The sequence below is a fragment of the Aquarana catesbeiana genome, linkage group LG09 (assembly GCF_042186555.1).
Source record: "Aquarana catesbeiana isolate 2022-GZ linkage group LG09, ASM4218655v1, whole genome shotgun sequence".
Classification (NCBI taxonomy): Eukaryota; Metazoa; Chordata; class Amphibia; order Anura; family Ranidae; genus Aquarana; species Aquarana catesbeiana.
Genome location: NC_133332.1, coordinates 121,120,308 through 121,143,095, shown reverse-complemented (window position 1 = coordinate 121,143,095; position 22,788 = coordinate 121,120,308). Strand labels below are relative to the sequence as shown.

General features: G+C 40.0%; 1 protein-coding gene across 1 annotated transcript; it reads right to left on the bottom strand.

Annotated features, from left to right (window-relative positions):
- BRS3 (bombesin receptor subtype 3) lies at positions 1-22,430 on the bottom strand. The gene is made up of 3 exons (XM_073599222.1): positions 21,780-22,430; positions 19,749-20,100; positions 1-5,649 (listed from the first exon to the last, which is right to left on the bottom strand). The coding sequence occupies exons 1-3, from the start codon at positions 22,223-22,225 to the stop codon at positions 5,245-5,247; spliced, it is 1,203 nt and encodes a 400-aa protein (XP_073455323.1). The 5' UTR covers positions 22,226-22,430; the 3' UTR covers positions 1-5,244.
- Between the last annotated feature and the right edge of the window lie 358 nt (positions 22,431-22,788).

Here is a 22,788-nt window from a genome sequence, read left to right as displayed (position 1 = left end):
GCAACAGCATATTTAAACCAATGAGAGTGTCTTCTACCTGAAATAGTAGTTAAAGTATGTGGTCTGTGCCCAAGACAGATGCATACTTATGTTTACAAGCTTTATTTTGCTGTTAACAGATTCAGCATATACACAAGATGGTTTGTCTACATTTTAGCTTGACATGGGTATTGCATCTGTGGACCTTAGATAACAAAGTAGTTTGTGGAGGCTTTACTGAAAAATAGCATTTTCTTTGCTCAGTGAAAAAAAATAATAGCAAAAATGCTTTAGTTTGATATTTTTGTATTTATTTCTATTTTGTTAAAATATTATAACATATTAAAACAAAACAAAAAAAGCGGCAAGGGAGACTTAAATATTTAATGCATATTAACTTTTATTTTTTTATGATTCCAAAATACTCATCATGATTAATCACAAAAAAAAAATTCTCATAGGCTATTACTTATATTGTCATAAACCAGACACTCTGTGTTTGGAAAAAAAAAGGGCAATATCTGCACGCATGAACATAGTGATATTGATAATCCTGTCAAAGCAAAGGTGATAATATTTGTGTCCTTTATTAGAATATCGTAATTTTAGTGCAACACTAACAACTACATTTCATATTTACATGACACTGTTTTTGCTTTTATAATACAATAAAACCTTGGATTTTGAGCATAATTAGTTCCGGAAACATGCTTGTAATCCAAAGCACTTGTATATCAAAGCGAATTTCCCCATAACAAATAAAGGAAACTCAAATGATTTGTTCCACCACCATTTATTCATAAGTCCTTCAGTTTATAGTCCATATAAAAAAAATTATAGCAATGTGACCAGGTTGTGTAAACATAAAATGTCCATCCACAAATGGAAGCCTCTACAAGGGGATAAGAAGCAAAATCCAGCAGGAGCTACAGAATATAAAAGTGAAGAGAGACGCCTATAAGTGTTGCAATATGGTTACATTTAATGAAGGTACAACATTTAGCAACTCACATGGTTGATGATTAAACAAGGCGCATCTAAGTATGCAGGCATCCAGGGTAAAACGGTCTGCAATCGTGACCAGGAAAACTACCCTGCAGTAGAGCGATCTGAAAGCAAAGCTTGAAGTGCTTGTGGAGCGCAGCGTGGAAGGGACGGCCTCAATGGCGATGAGGAGGATAGTCTATATGTGGACACCCGGATGCCTGCATATTTAGATGTGCCTGTTTTAATCATGAACCATGTGAGTTTCTAAATGTTGTACCTTCATTAAATGTAACTGTATAGCTACACTTAGAGGTGCCTCTCTTCTCTCTTATACTCAGTTGTGACATGACGCTACTTGTATATCAAGACATCGCTTCTGTATCAAGTCAAAATGCATTTAAAAATTTTGCTTGTCTTGCAAAACGCTCTCAAACCAAGTTACTCTCAAACCAAGGTTTTACTGTATGTGTTTTGTTAAAAACCTGTGTTTTCATTCATTTATTATATAGATATTAAGACACCACCTGGAAGAAGATGCTTATGTGTCCAGTTATACTTTTTTTCATATGTGCTTTCAATGAAGACTCTCAGTGAAGGGCTGCAGTAAAACAATTTGAAAAAGATATCTTGTTGGTTTTACTGAAATTTGTATAGTGGAAGAAGAAAAAAAGCTTTAAATAAATACCTACAATGCATTGTTCATTCAGGTATCAGAAAAATATGCACATCCATTACTAGTATTGCTGCTTCTGATCTTCCAATGTTCACCTCAATGGGGAATGCAGTGGAGGGGGTTTGGACACAGCGTAATGGCTCCCACAGACACTGCTCTACAAGTTCATTTTAAAGCTGCTTATTACAACATTAGGAAAGCCAACTTGTCTGCATTAAACAATCTAATGCTGGTCATACATAGTTAGAAAATCGTTAGAAAATAAACGATCGGATTTCTAAAGATCTGTCGAACATGCATGTGATAACGGCATCATTGTATTCATAAATGTCGCCTAATTATCTACATATTATTGATCGATAACAATATAAACTGTAAATTTTTTGATGCTCGCTTACACGATCGGATTTCTAAAGATCTGTCGAACATGCACGCGATAACGCCATCATTGTATTCATAAATGTCACCTAATTATCTACATATTATTGATCAATAACAATATAAACGGTAAATTTTTTGATGCTCGCTTACACTATCAGGGTTACATTTTAGCACACACATTCACTGTAGATTTTTTGAACTGTTTTCGATCTATTCCACTACTAATGTTTAGAAAATAGATAATTTAGGCTAAAAAAACCCTGAAATGACGGTTCATTTTTTTTTTTGCTATAAATCTTAATCCAACTTAGCCCACTAATGTTTTGAAAGTCGAACAATTGAGAGTATCGAATGTTTTTTCTAATGATTTTCTAACTATGTATGGTCAGCATAACTCTATACCAGGGGTAGACAACATGGGGCCCTCCAACTGTTGTGGAACTACATTTCCCATGAGGCATTGCAAGGCTGGCAGTTACAATTACTCCCAGAGGCATGATGGGACTTGTAGTTCTGCAACAGCTGGAGCGCCCCAGGTTGCCTACCTCTGCTCTGTACCAATCTACACTGAGCATCTGAAGCTGTATGGAGCAAAACATGAATGCACACTAATTGCTTCCATTTGGGGCATGTGTGAATAATAAGTTTAGCTAGCTGTACAAAGTGATCTAAATGACCAGATCCCTAAACAATACTCTTTATACTTGGCATGCACATCTACTATTCCATGCATTTTGGGCAATCTATGCATTCTTGGTTATAATAAAAAAAAGGGTGGGGGGTAGCAGGCTTTTTTTATTCTTCTCAATTGAAAGGAAAATAACACTGAATGAAAAAATACTAGACTGTGCAGGTGCTGAAGATGCCAACATTGAACTGCCATTGCAATTATCCCTGCTCCAAACATTGCATAATTATATTCTTATCTTCCCTGTCAAGTCAAGTGTGTTCTATGTACTGTATGTGTGCATGTAAACTTTATGATCTCCCCCTCCTTTCATCATTTAAGAATGGGCCTGTCTATTATGTTTCTACTCTACTGTAAAAAAATCCTGTATTGCAAAAGCATACATTTTTCCGCTAGTTTATATGCTTGTGTGCATGTGAGTATGGGGCGTTCCGTACAAGTGGAATAAAAAATGTAATAGGATACAACTTAGCCCTGGTTCACAACAGTGTGGCCTTTGAAATCATGCTGATTGAGCACAATTTCAAAGCTGCAGATCAGTGCGATTCGGACCTCTGATTTCATTGTGGCTTGCTACTTCATTTAACAGAAGTCAATGCAAGTTGTAATGAAATCGCAAAAATGTAGTGCAGGAATCTTTTTCAAAGTCGCTACGACTTGAGTTGCAACAATTTGAACAATTCCATTGGTGGCAATGGGGTGCAACTTTTCATGCGATTTTGTAATGACAAATTGCAAAGGTATGAACCAGGGCTAAATCAATAGAGGGGAAATGCAGTTTAAAGTAAAAAATCAGCCCGGGTCTCTCTCATAAATGTTGTAAAAGCGAAACAAACTTCAGATCCAGACAGAAGTTCTATACTGCCAGCAGCCTATCTGGCATTCTTTTGACTACCACACATGTGCCCATAGTTCCCAAAGAGTATAATGGCTCTCCAGTATATATAGGGAGTGCAAGGTAGCGGTATATTATTTTTTAACTTTAAGCTGCATTTATTCCTTAAAATAAATATAAAAGGGACATTAAAGTGGATGTAAAGCCAAAAAAACATTTTTTAATTAAGGCTTGCACATTGTACAGTATAGGATTTCATGTTATCTGTGCCCAGTCTTGCCACGTAGAGTTAATCCAGCTCTGCGCAGTCCTCTTATCTTTTTCAGTGAGATAAAAACTGACACACAGAGAAATAGGAGTCTGTTTCTCCCCCTTGCTGTGAGTGACAGGTGATTTACATATCTCATACACAAGCCTAAGAAAGACTTTCTGTGTACTTCAGATCCCTTCCTCCTTTCTTCTTCAGCTCTCCTAGGGTTGGCTGCTCCACACCTCAGCATGATTGGGCATACTGAAGTCATGTGGTGACTTTTTTTGGTTTTGACTGGATGTTAGTGATCATAGCAGAAGTTCAGTGTAAGAAATACACAGGAGAAAATGCATGTTGCCAAGGGGAGTGTAGAGGTGGGTGGGGAGTCTACTGACATCAGGACTCCACCCACGAGTTCCGGACAACAGACCCACCCACAGAATCTAAAGTTTTTGGGTCTCATAACAGACAGAGGGGAGACATTTGACAGGTAAGGTTACATGCAGGAGGCATGTATATCCTTATAGATAACCACTATGGCAATAGTTTAGAAAGGATGAGAGTTTGTTTACATCCACTTTAAAACTAACTTTCTAAAATTTAATTATCCTGTTAAATATTCCAAAGCTTACTGCACTATTTTCCTTGAGTGTCTAAGGTACAGTAAATTAATATTACCGGACTATACATGTAAACGTGAACTTCACGGTTTACATGTACTGTAGGTAAACAAAGACCCCTTGAAATGGTACACAATGTTTGTGGAAATAATATTTCTGAAGTTTCAGCTTCCATGACTGTCCAAAGTTTACAGATTCCAGTCAACATCTTGTCCAGTGCTGCTTATGTGAAGTCTTCAAGATTATTGGAGCTGTGCAGACAGAATTCCCTGATGTGATACCAAAACCCTATAAGCATTGGACATAACTACCATGCTATCGCCTTCCAGATATTCTCTCACTCCCATGCCCTGGCTAAAGAAAGCTCCTCCATCCTATGACCATCTCCAGCTATGGAGTTGATTTACTAAAGGTAAATAGGCTGTCTACTTTGCAAGGGTAGTTGCACTTTGCAAGGGAATTTGCTACAGAGCTTAGTGAATGAGGTGATGCTCTGCTGACTTCCATCATCCAATCATGTGCAAGCAAAAATGCTTGGAACTAAGCTCTGGAGCAAATGAGAATGTTATGCTGCTTTGGGCATTTCTATGTTTTGGCACTTGCCGCAGTTTCGGAGCATTGTGGCTGTTTCTTTAGAGTCATTTTTTATGGACAAGGAGTGTCAAAAAACCCCCCTAAAAGATAAACACTACTTTCAACGAACAGGAATGACATTGCAGTTGCAATTACCTTCAGTTTATATCACAGTTTGCAACCACTGACTCCCCAGTTCCTACATTACCAGAACACATATTTATAGTCTTTTTGTCAGTTCTTTAACTTCTAACATAACTAAACACTGTCACTTTCTCGCTTCATGTCATAGGCTCCCAATAAGCCAATGCTTATTTCAGACACCTGCATGTTTCCTTTAATGGCTGTAATTCCAGTAGTGCTGCTGTGAGTTGGGCTAGGTTGGGTCGGCGGTGGATGTCTCTTGCAGCAGTACACCTGCTTTTTGAAGTGCTGCCTAAAGCTTCTGCTAAGCCAGTACAGAGCAAAGGGGTTCACACAGGAATTGCTAAATGCCAGTATACGGGCAAAAATGGTGGCAGAGAGGTGGAGCACAGAGGAATTCACTGCTGTGTCGTACGTGAATGACCGATACAAGTAAAGGATGTGGTTAGGCAGCCAGCAGAAAGCAAACAGAGCAACCAACACGAGTACTGTTTTTGCAACTCTTTTTCGGGATTCAATCTAAAAAGAAGAAGGAAATAATACATTAATTTCAATGATAAAGCAATCCTAGGGTACTGGAAGTGATGTTTATGTACACTATATTGTCAAAAGTATTGGGACGCCTGCCTTTACACGCACATGAACTTTAAAGGCATCCCATTCTTAGTCCGTAGGGTTCAATTTTGAGTTGGCCCACCCTTTGCAGCTATAACAGCTTCAACTCTTCTGAGAAGGCTGTCCACAAGGATCAGGAGTGTGTCTATGGGAATGTTTGACCATTTTTCCAAAAGCGCATTTTTGAGGTCAGGCACTGATGTTCGACAAGAAGGCCTGGCTCACAGTCTCCGCTCTAGTTCATCCCAAAAGTGTTCTATGGGGTTGGGGTCAGGACTCTGTGCAGGCCAGTCAAGTTCCTCCACCCCAAACTCTCTCATCCATATCTTTATGGACCTTGCTTCGTGCACTGTTGCGCAGTCATGTTAGAACAGGAAGGGGCCATCACCAAACTGTTCCCACAAAGTTGGGGGCATGAAATTGTCCAAAATGTCTTGGTATGCTGATGCCTTAAGAGTTACCTTCACTGGAACTAAGGAACCAAGCCCAACCCCAACAACCCCAACAACCCCACACTCCCCCCTCCACTAAATGATTTGGACAAGTGCACAAAGCAAGGTCCATAAAAGATATGGATGAGTGAGTTTGGAGTGGAGGAACTTGACTGGCCTGCCTGAGTCCAACCCGATAGAACACCTTTGGGATGAATTAGAGAGGAGACTGCGAGCCAGGCCGTCTCATCCAACATCAGTGCCTGACCTCACAAATGCTCTTCTGGAAGAATGGTCAAACATTCCCATAGACACATGCCTAAACCTTGCGGACAGCCTTTCCAGAAGAATTGAAGCTGTTATAGCTGCAACGTGTGGGCCAACTCATTATTGAACCCTACGGACTAAGACTGGGATGCCATTAAAGTCCATGTGCGTGTAAAGGCAAGTGTCCCCAATACTTTTGACAATATAGTGTATATACTGTGTGTATTTAATCTGTGTGTTTAGCTATGTGCCTGGAGTTCAGCTAAGCATTTTTTTGAGTGATTAATCCCCTACTCTTATTCAACTCTAGAGAAAAAGGGAGATTAGTTGCTATTAGAGTCTGTTAAACAAATAAATTGTAGCAATGGATAATGTCACCCCATAATATTACTAAAAATCTCTTGTGGAGCAGTTGACATTAAATATATTGTGATACAAACAAAGAGATCAATCCCTCAATATGTTAGTAATGTGGTTGGACTGCCAAAAATCACCTGTGTACCCCTAGTTTAGTGACACCAAACTCTAAAATCCTGAAAAATAGATTAGGGACATTAAATACTGGATTTGTATGGATTATTTTTGGAAAATAAGTATTTTGTTTTGTGTCTCTTTATGGTTTTAACCACTTCTATACAGCAGAACGTCATATGATGTCCTGGTCTTTCAGTGGTGATATCTGAATGATGCCTGCATTTACAGGCATCATTCAGATATCATTTTTTTTTCAGCCGGTGATTTCCTTCACCATAAGAACAATTATAGTGGCTGTTCAGATGTTTGATTGTTCTTACAGGTGGTGGGAAGGGACGTCCCCCTCTCCCGCCGCCCTCCAGTGCTTCTACCTGCTTGCGCACACACAGAAGAGAATGCATATGTAGGTCGCGTCTGCATATGTAAACGACATTTAACCACTTCAGCCCCGGAGCATTTAGCTGGCCAAAGACCAGAGCACTTTTTGCGATTCGGCACTGCATCGCTTTAACTGACAATTGCGCAGTCGTGCGACATGGCTCCCAAACAAAATTGACATCCTTTTTTCCCCACAAATAGAGCTTTCTTTTGATGGTATTTGATCACTTCTGCGGTTTTTATTTTTTGCGCTATAAACAAAAAAAGAGCGACAATTTTGAAAAAAACGCATTATTTTTACTTTTTGCTACAATAAATGTCCCCAAAAATATATAAAAAAACATTTTTTTTCCTCAGTTTAGGCCGATGTGTAGTCTTCTACAAAATAGGAGATAGATTTATGGCATTTTTATTAATAATTTTTTTTTTTACTAGTAATGGCGGCGATCAGCGATTTTTATTGTAACTGTGACATTATGGCGGACACATCGGACACTTTTGGCGCTATTTTGGGACCATTCACATTTATATAGCGATCAGTGCGATTAAAAATGCACTGATTACTGTGTAAATGTGACTGGCAGTGAAGGGGTTAACCAGGAGGGGGCGCTGCAGGGGTTACGTGTGTCCTAGGGAGTGATTCTAATTGTGGGGGGGAGTTGCTATGTGTGACACGACACTGATCACTGCTCCCGATTACAGGGAGCTGTGATCAGTGTCCTGTCACTAGGCAGATTAGAACGGGGAAATGCTAATTTAAACAAGCATTTCCCCGTTCTTCCTCTCCGTGAGATGATCGCGGGTATCCCCATGGACATCGAGTCTGCTATCCAGGCCTCACAAGGTCACGTACAATAACGTGATTTCGCGCAGCGGAGCCAACCTGCCGCAGTAAAACTGCAGTGGCTGGTCCGCGAGCGGTTAAACCACGCATGTGAGGTATTACCGCAAACGTTAGAGCAAGAGCAATAAATCCAGCCCAAGACCTCCTCTGTAACTCTAAACAGGTACCCTGTAAAGAAAATGTAAGCATCGCCTATGGTACAGAAGTTTGGCGCCATTCCACGAGTGTGCGCAATTTTAAAGCGTGACATGTGAGGTATCTACTTACTCGGTGTAACATCATTTGTCACATTATACAGAAGAATTGGGCTGACTTTTTATATATATATATATATATATATATATATATATATATATATATATATATATATATATATATATATATATAAAATGTTTGGGGGTTCTGAGTAAATTTCTAGCAAAAAAACTTATGATTTTTACATGTAGGAGAGGAGTGCTGGAATTTGTGCGTTATGGAAGTGGTTAATCACACATCCTGCAAGGTCCGGACACTGGATTCCTGCAGCTTGAATCACAGGTGGTTGTGGAGAGCTGCAGTTGGGAAGCCATTACAAGCAATGACAGGCTAAACTGGCCATTGTCTGCATGTATCTGCATAGCCAGTGGTTACCTGCGGCTAGGAGCAGATGACTCTCTAGATGCAGACAGATTGGAGGGGATTTATTAAAACTGGTGCACAAAGAATCTCAGTTAGAAGTTGAAGTTGGTTATTATGCACAGCTGCACCAGATTCTGTGTGCACCAGTTTTAGTAAATCTCTCCCATTGTCTCCAAAGCTGATCATCTGTCCCTAACTGCAGGTAATATGCGGATATATACGGACATCCGTGGACAGCTGTGGCAACTGTCAGCCTGTTATTGCTTTGTACAGCCTTCCCTGCAGCAGCTGTGATTTCCAGCTGTAAGAATTCACTGATTCTTGCTACGTGAATCATGACCTTATAGGATGTGTGAATGAGGTCTTAGGGCGGTATACATACATGTCCTTTTGAGCTGGCTTGTTTTCTCTATAATCATAATGTAACAATGTGGGTGCCTCATGTGGTGCCCCTCATAGAATTAAAGGATAGGACCACCTTTAAAAAAAAAATAATAGACACACATATTTGTTGCAGGTGAAAAAAGTCCATTTACAATTTTTTTTGTCAGAGCCTGGAAAGCATTGCACCCGCGATCAGCAGATCACATGGAGGCAATGTCTGCTTGTACGGACAGGCAGTTACACAATGACGGAAGACTCAATGAACTACCTAGAGCTCAACAGTGCCCTGGTAGTTTATTGAGAACTACAAGCCATCCCCAAAGGCTGTTGGTAATTCATTCATTCACAGAACTTTGTGTTCTCTATTTTAAGTAGTGACAGCAGGTACGGGGAACAAAAACCCTGCCTCCTGTCGGGGGGGGGGGGTGGAATCGGGGAGTAGCTACAGGAGCAGGAACATGTTACATGTTCCACCCTAAAAACAGGTGAACTGATACTTTAAGACATTTATTGGTACATTTATATACTGTGTATAATACAGTCAGTGGCATATCCTCCATGTGTGCAATGTATGCAGGGAACATGGGCCCCCGAGGGGATGAGGCCCACTGTGCAGCGACTCACATATTGTTCACAGCCAAGATGACATCCTGATTCATGAGCTGCAGCCATACCTGTCACATGCAGCTGCAGCTCTACAGGAGATCCACATATGGCCTGGACCCTCGCATTCCAGGCATAGTGACTGCCACACTGGATCCCTCTCCTCCCCACCACTTGATTGGACAGGAGGGAATGAGGGGACAGGAAGCTGCAATATTTTTGGGGGTATCAGCAGCCAGCTACTTACATGAACCAGGGCTGGAAAAATAGAGCAGCCCCAGAGCTGAGGAATGGACTCCAGATCAGCCACCAACTGCTGAATGTGGGACCCTGAATGTAAAGACATTGTCAGTGTGAGGGCGATGATAAGGGCAAATAAGACTTGTGGGGGATTATGGAGCCTGTGTGTGCGCCTCCTCTTGAACCACAATATGTACTGTCTGTCCCCTACTATTACCTGTTCCCTCTGTACTGATTGTCCCCACCATCAACTGCTTCCTTCTGTACTGCTTGCCCCCACTATCAACTGCCCCCCTTTGTACTGCCTGTCCAAACCATCAACTAACCCACTTTGTATTACCCCACATGGACATTTTCTCCTTCTGGTGACACCAACAACACAGGGGCATTTTTTCCTTCAGATGAAACCACAGATGCAAGGTTATTTATTCTTTCCAGAGACACCACCGATGCAGGGACATTTTTTCTATTCAGTGACACCACCTACACTGTGACATTCTTTCCTTTTTTGTGACACCACTGATGCAGGGGCATTTATTTCTTCCACACTGTTAGCAGTAGTTTGTGGTAAGGTTTGCAGCATATATGACAGTGTATACAAGGAAAAGGCTCAGGCTTAGGTTGTATCTATTCATCCTCCTTTAAACCACTCCCACTGTTACTCATCATTTGTCATGGCGTGCTACATGAGGCACACAAAACTTGTTTCTGCTTTTTACCTTTATGGGCAGATTATCTTTATAGGTATTGTATTGCTGACATATTCATACTGTTTAAATATTGATTAAAATGAACCTAGCCACAGTAAGGGGCAAAGGGCAAACTCATGATCTTGCATGCACGCCCACTGCACTCAAAAAATGCTCCTGAATACAGTGTTTACCTAAATAGTAGCCTAAATAACTTTTATGGTTAATTGGCCCAGGCGTTCAACCTGGAATTCCCATTGTGATCTTCTTTATTTATATGTAAAGTTGCTGCTGCCCAAAACATGGCCCAGTGGCTTTATACAGCCCACCAGAGTTCAGTATGCAGCTTCCTGTACTCCAGACCTGGTGGGCTTTATGTTGAGATCACCGCTGATTAGAGGGCAACACTTCAGGCCCACTATATTTACCACGTTACTTACCACTGCTGTAAATTCCTCTGTTTTAAATAAAATCAGTTTCAGGAAGAAATACCAGTAAACATAGTACCATAGGTACACGTTTGGGCTACTGGTTGATTGTAATTGCTTAATTCCCAATGTCCTCATTCCTTATTCTGAAGGTAATAGCCCCGTTTAATAGGGTTTAGAACAGTAAAAGGGCAACCAGCTTTCAACTGTATTTAAAGGATAACTAAACGTTTGTATTTAAAAAAAAAATGTCATACTTACCTCCTCTGTGCAGGAGTTGGTTTTGCACAGGGGGCCCCGATCCTCCTCCTCTGGATTCCCCAAGCGGCGCTCCTGGCTCCACCTGTTCTCAAGTGCCCTGTTAGAGAGCCGCTTTCCCTCTGGGCACTCGTGCGCATGCTGCTGCTTCTATTGACACAGACAGCAGGACTTGGTCCTGCCCCCCAGATCCCGTTTCATTGGATTTTATTGACAGCAGTGGGAGCCAATGGCTGCACTGCTATCAACCTATCAAATCAGGACCCGACACACCGGCTGGAGCTGGTGTACTCATCCCAGTCGTGGAAAGACCGGGTTCAGGTAAGTAAAAGGAGGGCTTTGGGGGGCTGCTGTAGCACAGGAGGTTTTTAACCTTAATGCATAATGCATACAACCCCTTTAAAATGTTCCTGTGCCTTGACTATGGACAATAAATCATAAAAATATTCTTAAGAAGTTCTATGGTCACAGCATACATTTTCATTTTATAACATCAGCATTGTAAGAACAATACAAACAATAGTTAATATCGACAATCAAATATAAGCTTACTTAAAAAATCTCCTTTCATGTTGTAAGTTCTGCCTGCCTACTGACCATCTCTTTCCACAACTTCTTGGATTGCCTGCATGCTTTGCAGCTTTTCCTCTTTTATTTACTTTCATTTTCTGAGGACTACATATCCCATGGTACCTTGCTGCCTGCAAGCTGTAATTCCGCTACTGACTCCACCTCCATAGCATTCATAGCGGAAGTGACACCAGAACACAGCACTGTCCATACGTGTAAAAGGGAGTCCACCACAGGGTACTACTACACCCAACAATTCAGAAGCTCAATTGAACTGACTAATACCATACAGTATATAGGATATACTGTATACAATGACAATATTTTAATTATGTTATCTGATACGGCATATGATAATCATTTTCTACAAATACATGAAAATATGAACAGCTCCCCCTTCTGGTCACAAATATGGACTACAACGCACTCCGGATCAACCATTGACCAACATACATATTGTTAACAAATGTCAAAAACTACATACTGAGCCTCCTTAACAAAAACCAAACATAGAAAATTAAAAATTCTAATTACAAAACAATATAAAATATTTAAAAAAATAAATAAATGATTGAATAATGACCAAAATTAGGGGATGACCCATAAATCAACTGTTAATGTCCCATTCAACATTTAGATCCTATGGATTAAATGTTTTTGGGGTCAAAAATTCAACGGGTCTCCCGGCGAGAAATTTGTCTCTTTAAACTACTACATCGCCAATGTGGAATGTACTACTCTAGCTCGATAAACTGAAAACAGGAGTAATCCTTATTAATCCTTAACCTACTAAAAAAGCTTAGAGAGGCTATGCCCCCTAAAGCCCTTTCTAATATTGGCGAGATGCTCACTAATCCTCACATTCAGTGCCCATGTGGTTCTGCCCACATATTGCAGGCCACACAGGCACCAAGAAGGTTAACTACCCCTGTAGTACAACAGGTTATAAAGTCCTGTATGGGATATTCCCAAGATGTAACACTGTTGGTGAATGATGCAGTACGGACAGCATTAGAATTCTTACACACATTACACCTTTAAAGCCAGCTAAATTACCAAACATTTTTACCTTGGACGGTGTTTCAGCCAGATTGGGTGCAATCATGTCCCTAAGGGTACGTGCTTTTTTAAAAATAACATTCAGCTTATCCGGAAGGGTAGGGCCTAAAATCCTATCCGCATTCAGAATTTGCCAGTGCTTTCTTAGTATTTTATTCACCCACCGATGTTGAGTGTGAAAAAGTCTTTAGAAACACCAATTAATGTTTGTTAGAATCCCCAGCCATTCTAACCTTAGGAGTCAAGAGAAGATTACCTTCCAAGGCTGACACAGCCTGCAAGTACTGCTCTAGGATATCCTGATGACAACCCTTCAGGAGAAATTTCTCCTTTAAAACGCCTGTTTGAATAAAAAAATCCTCCTTTCTTGAACAATTTTTTTCTGGTACGTTGAAATTGTCTTTTAGGAATGGCTCTCAACCAAGTAGGGTGATGACAGCTCCCCATTGGTATAAAACCATTCCGATCTAGTGGTTTCAAGGAATGTGTTTTAGTCAGAAGTTTATTATGATCCCTAAAAAAAAAAAAAAATCCAGGAAATTGATTGATGTAGCACTCCATTCATATGAGAATATAATACCCCAGGTATTGGAATTTAGATGCGTCATAAAAGCATGAAGTGAATGCACATCCCCCGCCATAGGAAAGGCGTCATCAATGCCAAAATATCTAATTCCTATCATCTCTTGCATAAATGGCCTCCTTTTTCCACAGCGCTATAAATAGACAGGGAGAAAATTTAGCCCCCATAGCCATGCTCTGTAAGTAATAATTACCTCCATAATAAAAGTAATTATGTTCCATAGCGAATTGCAATAACTCAAGAACAAACTTTTTTTTTGTATAAAAGGCATATTAAGACTTAAGAAATAACTCGCTGCCTCATACCCCCTATGATGGGGGATGATGGTATAAAGTGAGGAGACGTCTGCAGTGAAGCAGCACGTTCCCTTTGATCGGCAATTGGAATAACTCTTTAATAATCTGCATGGTATCTTTTAGAAAATGTGGGAGTTATTAGTGGCAAGAAAAAGTTTTTGGAAATTGGAAAAAATTTGCCAATACGTGATGTGACAGAATCAATGCCACTCACGATTGGTCTTCCAGGGTTTTTTTCAAGATTCCTATGTGCTTTTGGTAAATAAGGTAATAATACACTATGGTTATCCTAGGTGCCAGCAGTATCAAATATTCTTTCACTTTTTTGTCAATCACCCCAGCCTTAATACCTGCTTGAATTTATTTATCCAATTGCTTTTTAAATACATTAGCTCTCTATCAGATAAAAGATTATCATTCTCTTCCAGATAGTCCTGCTTTTTAGGCTCCATACACACTAGCGTTTTTGAAGCTCCTAGAAGCTATTAGCATTTTTTTTTCTGCTCCTAGAAGCTAAATAGTGTTATCCTATGTGTCCATGCACACTACTTTAGGCTATTAGCATTAGCAGAGTTTTTTGGAGCACTTTTCCAGCAGAAAAAAACACTGAATGCTCCTTAACGCTCCTAAATGCTTCTAACTGCTTCTAAATGCTCCTAATAGCTTTTTTATAGCTTTTTTTTTCTTATGTACTGCAAAAAATGCTAATAAAATGCTAATGCTCCTAAAAGCTCTGTGCACACTAGCATTTTTCATAAGCTCAGAAAAAGCTAGAAAAAAACGCAGGATGAACAATTCTGATAATAGTATTTTTGTGTCAGCTTCTAGTAGCATTTTAGTAGCTTTTAGAAGCAATTATAAGCTTTTAGGAGCATTTATGAGCAGTAGAATTTTATAAGTATTTTTGAAGTACATGAAGAAACAAATAAAAGCTCAAAAAAGTTGTTAGTATCATTTTTGTAGCATTTAGAAGCAGTTAGGAGCATTTAGGAGTGTTTAGGAGCATTCAGCGTTTTTTTTTGTTGCTGGAAAAACGAGCGCTGTGTGTCACTGTTGGAGCTGGATCGGTGTGTTGTAGGCGGCGCTGTTATGGTCCCGCCCCCCTAGGCCAGCTCGTGTGATAGTAGATTGCATCTGTGTTCCGCCTATCACATGAGCCGATCTGGGGGGGCTTGTAACAGCGCCGCCGACAACACACAGATCCAGCTCCGACCGTGACACAAACCAGGAGATGCCCAGGGCAGGCAATGCTGAGTCTGCATTCATAGGCACAGTGAGGCTGAGTGAGGCTGTGATTATGGATGCAGTGAGGCTGCAATTATGGGCACAGTGAGGCTGCGATTATGGACACAGTCAGGCTGCGATTATGGGCACAGTAAGGCTGCCATTATGGGCTGAGTCAGGCTGTGATTATGGTCACAGTGAGGCTGAGATTATGGGCTGAGTCACGCTGCGATTATGGGCACAGTGAGGCTGCAATTACGGGCACAGTGAGGCTGCAATTATGGGCTGAGTCAGGCTGCAATTATGGGCACAGTGAGGCTGCGATTATGGGCACAGTGAGGCTGCGATTGTGGGCACAGTGATGCTTCGATTATGGGCAGGAGATGCCCAGGGCAGGCAATGCTGAGTCTGCATTCATAGGCACAGTGAGGCTGAGTGAGGCTGCGATTATGGATGCAGTGAGGCTGCAATTATGGGCACAGTGAGGCTGCGATTATGGACACAGTCAGGCTGCGATTATGGGCACAGTAAGGCTGCCATTATGGGCTGAGTCAGGCTGCAATTATGGGCACAGTAAGGCTGCCATTATGGGCTGAGTCAGGCTGTGATCATGAGCACAGTGAGGCTGCGATTATGGGCACAATGAGGCTGCGATTATGGGCTGAGTCAGGCTGCGATTATGGGCACAGTGAAGCTGCGATTAGGGGCACAGTGAGGCTGCAATTATGGGCACAGTGAGGCTGCAATTATGGTCACAGTGAGGCTGCGATTATGGTCACAGTGAGGCTGCGATTATGGGCACAGTGAGGCTGCGATTATGGGCTGAGTCAGGCTGCGATTATGGGCACAGCGAGGCTGCATTTCATGGACACTGGTGAGACTGCATTAATCTGTTGTATCATGTCTGCACAGTCTCTGACCATCTCTTGTATCATGTCCGCAACCTCTGACCATCTCTTGTCTTATATCATGTCTGCAGTCTCTGAGGGAGTCTGGAGAGGAGTCAAGAGTGGGAGTGTCGCCGGGATGGGGGTCATGGGAGAAGTCAGATGTGTGTGGACTCTGGAAAGGAGACTGTGGGATAAAACCAGAGCCACCAAGCTGGAGACGTCTGACTGAGCCCAGCACGGTGCACCTGCGAGAAGGTCAGTGACAGTGCCACCAGGCCAGTCTGAGGGGGGTCATGGATGTAAGGGGGGAGTGAATACGATAATGTAAAGGGGCACTGATATAAAGGTTTCCCCCTTATATCAGTAACCCACCCCCGTTACCTTAGGCTGCTTTCACACAAGGCGTTGTGGGCGTTGGTGGGAAAGCGCCGCTATTTTTAGCGGCGCTTTACCGTCTTTTTTGTGGTGCTTTTCGGCTGCTAGCGGGGTGCTTTTAACCCCCGCTAGCGGTTGAAAAAGGGTTTTGATGGGCAGGGGCGCTTTAGGAGCGGTGTATACAGTGCAGCAAAGATGCGGCTTGGAGGACTTTTTTACCGTCCTGCAAGCGCACCGCTCCAGCGTGAAAGCCCTCGGGCTTTCACATTGGAGTGAGAGGAGAGGCTCTTTACAGGTGCTATGCAGGTGCTATTTTTAGCGCTATAGCGCCTGTAAAGTGCCTCAGTGTGAAAGCAGCCTAAGTGTATTCTTTCTGCGGAAGGTGGTCTCTGGTCACCAGAGTCCCCTGTCCCCCCCACATTCCCAGAGTTCCTGGGGTCCCCCTTGATGATTGACCACTTTTAACTGGAATTTCCTTTTATATAAATATATATATATATATATATATATATATATATATGTATATATATATATATATATATATATATATATATATATATATATATATAAAGCCCTATGTGCTTTCATATCTGTCTTCTCTATATATAATACACTGTTCAAATGTGCATGGTTTTCCCTTTCATGAACAAGAAAATAATGATGTTATGCCATTGGGATTTTTTCCAGGGCTGGCTTTTATTCCCAGTCAGGCCCTGTCCACAGGCCTCTCTGTGTTGTAGGTGTTGTGGCCAATCAGGAACTATGTTCCATGTATGGTGGCAATGCCCCAAACTTACAAGGTTTTGGATCCGAACCTTCACCTTAATAAACACTGTAACGGATGTTAATGTCTCCAGGACCCCTGAAATAGCCCTGTTCCAAAAACTTGACATAGAAACATCTAAATATAAATAAAAACTGATAGCTAGCCAGAATTGCCATAGCTAAATGTTGGAATCAACCTTTAATATCTTTTAAATATGTCAAGCATAAACTGAACTGGATAATGATCAATGATAAATTATCGTCTATTCTCACCAATACACAATCGGAATGTGATAAAACGTGGCAGCCATGGATTCGCTATCTAGATAGGGTGTAGTATGCTCCGGAGATTCCCTCAATGACCTTTCCTTTCTTTCTCTCCAGCGACAATCTCTTCTCCTATTATCTGTACGTTTCTTGTGGTCACTTGATACATATACACTGTTGCGTAAATTTTTTTGTACTTTTAATTCACTAATACTTGATCCTATATGCTATTTTACCATTTAAAGTGGAACTTCAGTCATTTTTTCATGTTTCCATCTATTAAATCTTCTTCCCTTGTTGTTTTAACTTTGGATAGTAAAACATTTTTTTTCTGCCAGTAAATACCTTATACAGCCCACTTCCTATTTCTTGTCTGGAAAAAAGCCTAAGCTTATGACATCATGCACAGCTCTTTCTCTCTCACTCTCGTGAGAGTTTGCCAGGAAGGGAGGGGGATAAGTCATAAGAGGGCCAATAAGAGCTGCAGAGCTGGAGGTGTGCCTCTGTGTAGATCCAGGAAGTGAACAGGCAGCAGCTTCAGCTGCCCACAGTTGAAATGGCTGCAGCCAGACTCAGTGGAGAGAGATTTCTGCAGCATATTTGGCAAGTACAGAAGCACAGTATATATAAAATAATATGCAAAGTGGTTGGAAGGAAACGTCAGAATGGCAAAGATGTTTTTGTTAGAAATTATGTGAGCAGACTGCAGTTAGTTCCTCGTTAACTGCCTATCTATCATCGGGTGTGCACCCCTAGAGGGATTACACTTATGATTTATTTTATTTTTATTTTTTTCATATTGATGCTATGTGTCTTTATTGTACTCAAATTCAAAGTGCCTACTCTGTTATTTTGTTATCTTTCCATTAATAAGGGAATCTGTTTGTTACTTGAAGCCTTAATAAAAAAGATTAAAATATAAAATGTATGAGCGCATATCTTACAAGGACTCTGAATCTGTAAGAACATATGTCATTATTGTTTCAGATGCAAGCCATGTGTTGCCCAAAATTCATTTTGAGTCTCTATCCATATGTTACTCATATATGCATCTTGGGTTTTACTGCATGCCCATGGGAAAAAAAAGTACTTCCACTGAATTTGTCAGGTACTTATCTTTAAAGATATTTCTATTATTTGCCTGACTTGAAGAATAATTCTACCTGCATCTTTCTCAACCAAGGGCTATGCTGTTGCTCAAAATCTAATATGCAGTTTAGAGCAAGAGCCTTTGTATTGTCCCACAGGCCTAAAACATAGTTTAATGGCTAGCCTGCCAAAAATGAATATTTCAGCGATAGGTGATTATGGTGGTTAGAAACACTTGCCTGCTTTTCATATTTGTTGAGTTTATCTGCAGTATAAGATTTTTTCAGAATCTCCCACATACTACTCTGGAGTCTTGCTCCACCTACTAATGAAAAAAGGGAAATTTTTTACTCCAACTGCCTTCTCAGTAATATATCATGTGTGAGTATAAGGTCTTGTTCACACAGGTATACTACAGTGTACACCTGTATGAAGGACATGTTTGCCAGAACAGGGATGTGTATCCTCATGCAGGCAGTCCAATTCATGCCAATCAGTTGCATGGACACAGCAGCTGCTCCCAATTTGACAGCTGCAGGAGTGAGAATGCTTGGCCCTGCACACAGACAGGGTGCATTTGGGACCATGCACCTGTACCCGCACACGCAAGGATGCCAAAGTGGCAGCAGCAGCTGCTGTGTTCCAGTTGACACAAACAGGACTGCCTGCACAGTGTTGCGCAGAACACCTGTGTACCCCCCTGTGGGCAAAACACAGCCCCTACATGGGTGTACTCTGTAGTATGTCCAAGTGAACGAGGCTTTAGAGGTTGCAACTTTGGTGGTAAAAAATTAAAAGGGGCCTTTGGGACATTAAAGTGTATATACTCTGAAGACAAAAACAGTCATTGACTATGCAGAATTACAAATGCTTCGGTAGCTAAAACAGTACATATCCAGTATAGGTATTTGCACTTTGTGTTTAGCTGTTTTTTCTGGCTTGCTGTTTTGATGTCTTTTTATTATACATTATATTACAAATAATACAGCATGCAAGGGTAACATTATCTATTAGTACTGTAATGGTGAAATAACTGTGTAAAACTTGGGATTTTGATTGGATTACACTGGTAGAATTTTTGGGAACTAGAAGTCAGCATGTGCGTCAACTTGCCAATACCAACTCATTACTAAAGTATCACTTGTAGCTGGACTGGGTACTACCTGAAGTAAGAATGCCTTCCTCCAGTTGAACACCTCATGCACTTTAGGAAATACTTTGTAAATTTCCCACACTTTTGAAAAAACTTTGTTGGGATCAATGTAACAAACCTGCTTGCGGGCATGAGTGTGCTCCTCAGCTGGCATGTTGAATGTGCTCTTGTACAGTGTTTTAGCGATAAGGAAATAGTAGGCAGAAATGATTGATAGTGGTACAATGTAAAACACCAGGAAGCACATCAGGGAATGAGCCTCTTGTAGTATTTTTTCAGAGACGGGATAAGGAGCACAGGCTTGAAAGGATGAGTTTTTGTCTGGGCTGCTGAATTCATATAGATCTGAGAATACCGCTTCTGGAGTCGCCAGTAACATAGAAATGATCCAGACACAAGCAGCTTTACCACATGTCTTCAATACCGCATCTGATGTTTGCAGCTCCAAAGGCTTTACTATAGCTCTGTATCTGTGAAATATTAACATGCAGTAATTAATGATCTGAAAATGGCTTACTGCATCAGTTGTGCAATTTTGTTAAATAGCACAGTTACTATTTCATCATACAATGGTAATTAAGCAATTTTAAATATTTAGCTCAAATTATTTAATGTTTGGAGAGTACAAACAGAAATAAAAATTATAAAACGCAGCATTTAATTGGAAAAATAAAGAAATAACTTACCAGCCAATGACACCTAATAATTAAATACATCACAAATGTCTTATCGGTTTGCTTTTATGCATAATTAACTGTTTTACAATTTTAATGAAAATGTATTCTATTTAATCTAATATAAACAATAGAAGCAAATGCAGACACATTCAATTTCACGTTAGTTATTAAAGCTTTTGTTTTGTTTTGTTTTTTTGTTAATACATTTTACAGCCAAGTGCCAACAGGAATTAGTAGATATTATCAATATTTTAACATCCTGGCGGTTTTGCCTTTTGAGAATACATGCTTTCATCAAAAGCCTGCTCATGCAAACATAAGAATTTAACACCTTCCTTATCATGTCAGACATATACATTTCTTTTGCTCCCATACAAATTACAACTTTTTAGGTTATATATTATATGCACTCTGCTGTGTTTTATTGTAGTAAAATATTAAATTCACAGAATGGTACATACATTAGCACAGTTGTAACTATGATATCTTGAATATAATTTTCATTTGCAATAAGTATTGTTATAAACGGCACACTTGCTGTATAAGGTTTGTATATTGTGTGTGTGTATATATATATATATATATATATATATATATATATATATATATATATATATATATATATATATATATATATATATATATATATATATATATATATTGTTTATATGTTTGTTCTCCTTGTTCTTGTAGAATTTAGAGTCTCTTGCCACTTTGTTTTTTAACAATAATATGCCTGCTAGCATGTAATTTAATGATGCATAATAAAAAAGATGACCCAAGTGTATAACTATCCATTGAATACAAATCTATGACGTGGTGCAAGACTATGATTTTGTAAAGCAAAAATGCATCATACTTCCTAAATCCTTGTTTTATTGCTGAGTATTTAGTAGTGGAAAATAAGCAGTTTTTTTACATCTTCAGAAAGCTAAATAGAAGCTGAATAGAGGTCTTTTCACTGTGCGTAGATGCAGCAAATAAATATTTACCATGGATGTGCCCTGTGAAATGTTTGCTATATAAGATTAATTCTGAAACTTTGAAGTTATTCAATGTAGTAGTGGACTGCAGCATATGCAAATACTTTTGCGTTTTCACTTCACAGTACCCATGAACATTAAATGATCAATTTGGACATTTCTATATTAGAACATACTCCTGATTGTCAGGGTAATAGCCAATTGACTGTTGGATTTCTTGCCTGAAGAAGCCTGCATCACTACACTGCCCACTTTATGGACAGCCTTGGAGTGAAGAAAAGAACAAGATAAGGATATTTTAGGCAATGATATTTGTTGGGTCAAACATTCTTTATTTTAGCAGTATATGAATAATGGAAATATAATAATAAAATAAATCATAAATCTAGTTTAGTAAAGTAAAATCAATAAGATCTGTATTATTACCACTCTCAACATTCTTTAACCAAATAGACATCAGTAAGATTGAGAATTAAAAAAATAACCTACCTGTCAGCACTAAGGACAGTCAGTGTAAATACAGATACACCGACAGATGTGAGTTGTATGAAAGAGATCACCTTGCAGCCAACTCTTCCAAAAAGCCACGTGTCCACCATATACCTAGAGGCGTCCACTGGAACACATGTCAGCAGAAGAAGCAAATCTCCAAAAGCAAGGCTGGTGATGAAAATATTCGGAACGGTTTGCATCGACTTAATCTTGAAAAATACTTTGATAAGTATTGTGTTCCCTAGGAGACCGACTGAAATAATAAGAGCATATGTGACAGAAATAGTTGCCAGGACTTCCAAACCAGGGGACAAGTCGACATTCTCTTCTCGGTAGAAAAGGGCACTGTCGTTCCAGGATCGGAAAGAGACAGTGCCATTGGTGACAGATGATGGTGTCTGGTTAAATGATGGAAAATTTGCAGGCATATTGTTTTCCATCATGAGAGTAAGTCTTTTTTCCTCTTAAAAGTGCCTCCCGTGTAATGTGAATTTGATAAGATGCATCATTACAGTCAGTAATGGAAATAGTTCTAAAGTCACAGTTTCACTTGATGCATTCAAATCCTCACGCGCTCCCCCTGAATGGAGAACTCTTTTCAGTACCCATCAGTCTTACAGAGTGCTTAGATCATTTCTTACAATTCAGCACTGAGAAGAGTGGGAGGTGCTGCAAATTAATACTGAATTTCCACATAGGAATCCTGGGAAATGAGTCTTCCACATATTACTGACAGTTAAATCGTTTTTTTTTCTATTAGTGATTATATAAATTTTAAGTATATTTATACAGAATCACATCATTTTGTAAATTTTTCCTCCTGTCTTTTAAACAGATATAAATAACTTGCCATAAAAGCTAATATGCAGGGTTTTGTTAAATTATTCATATGTTTCGTGCTTTATTTAACCATACTAGTTATACTGTGTGGAAAAGATGTAGGTCAACAATCCGAGAAACAGAATAAAAGGATGTGAAATGGACTTACTGTACAGAACAGAATTTT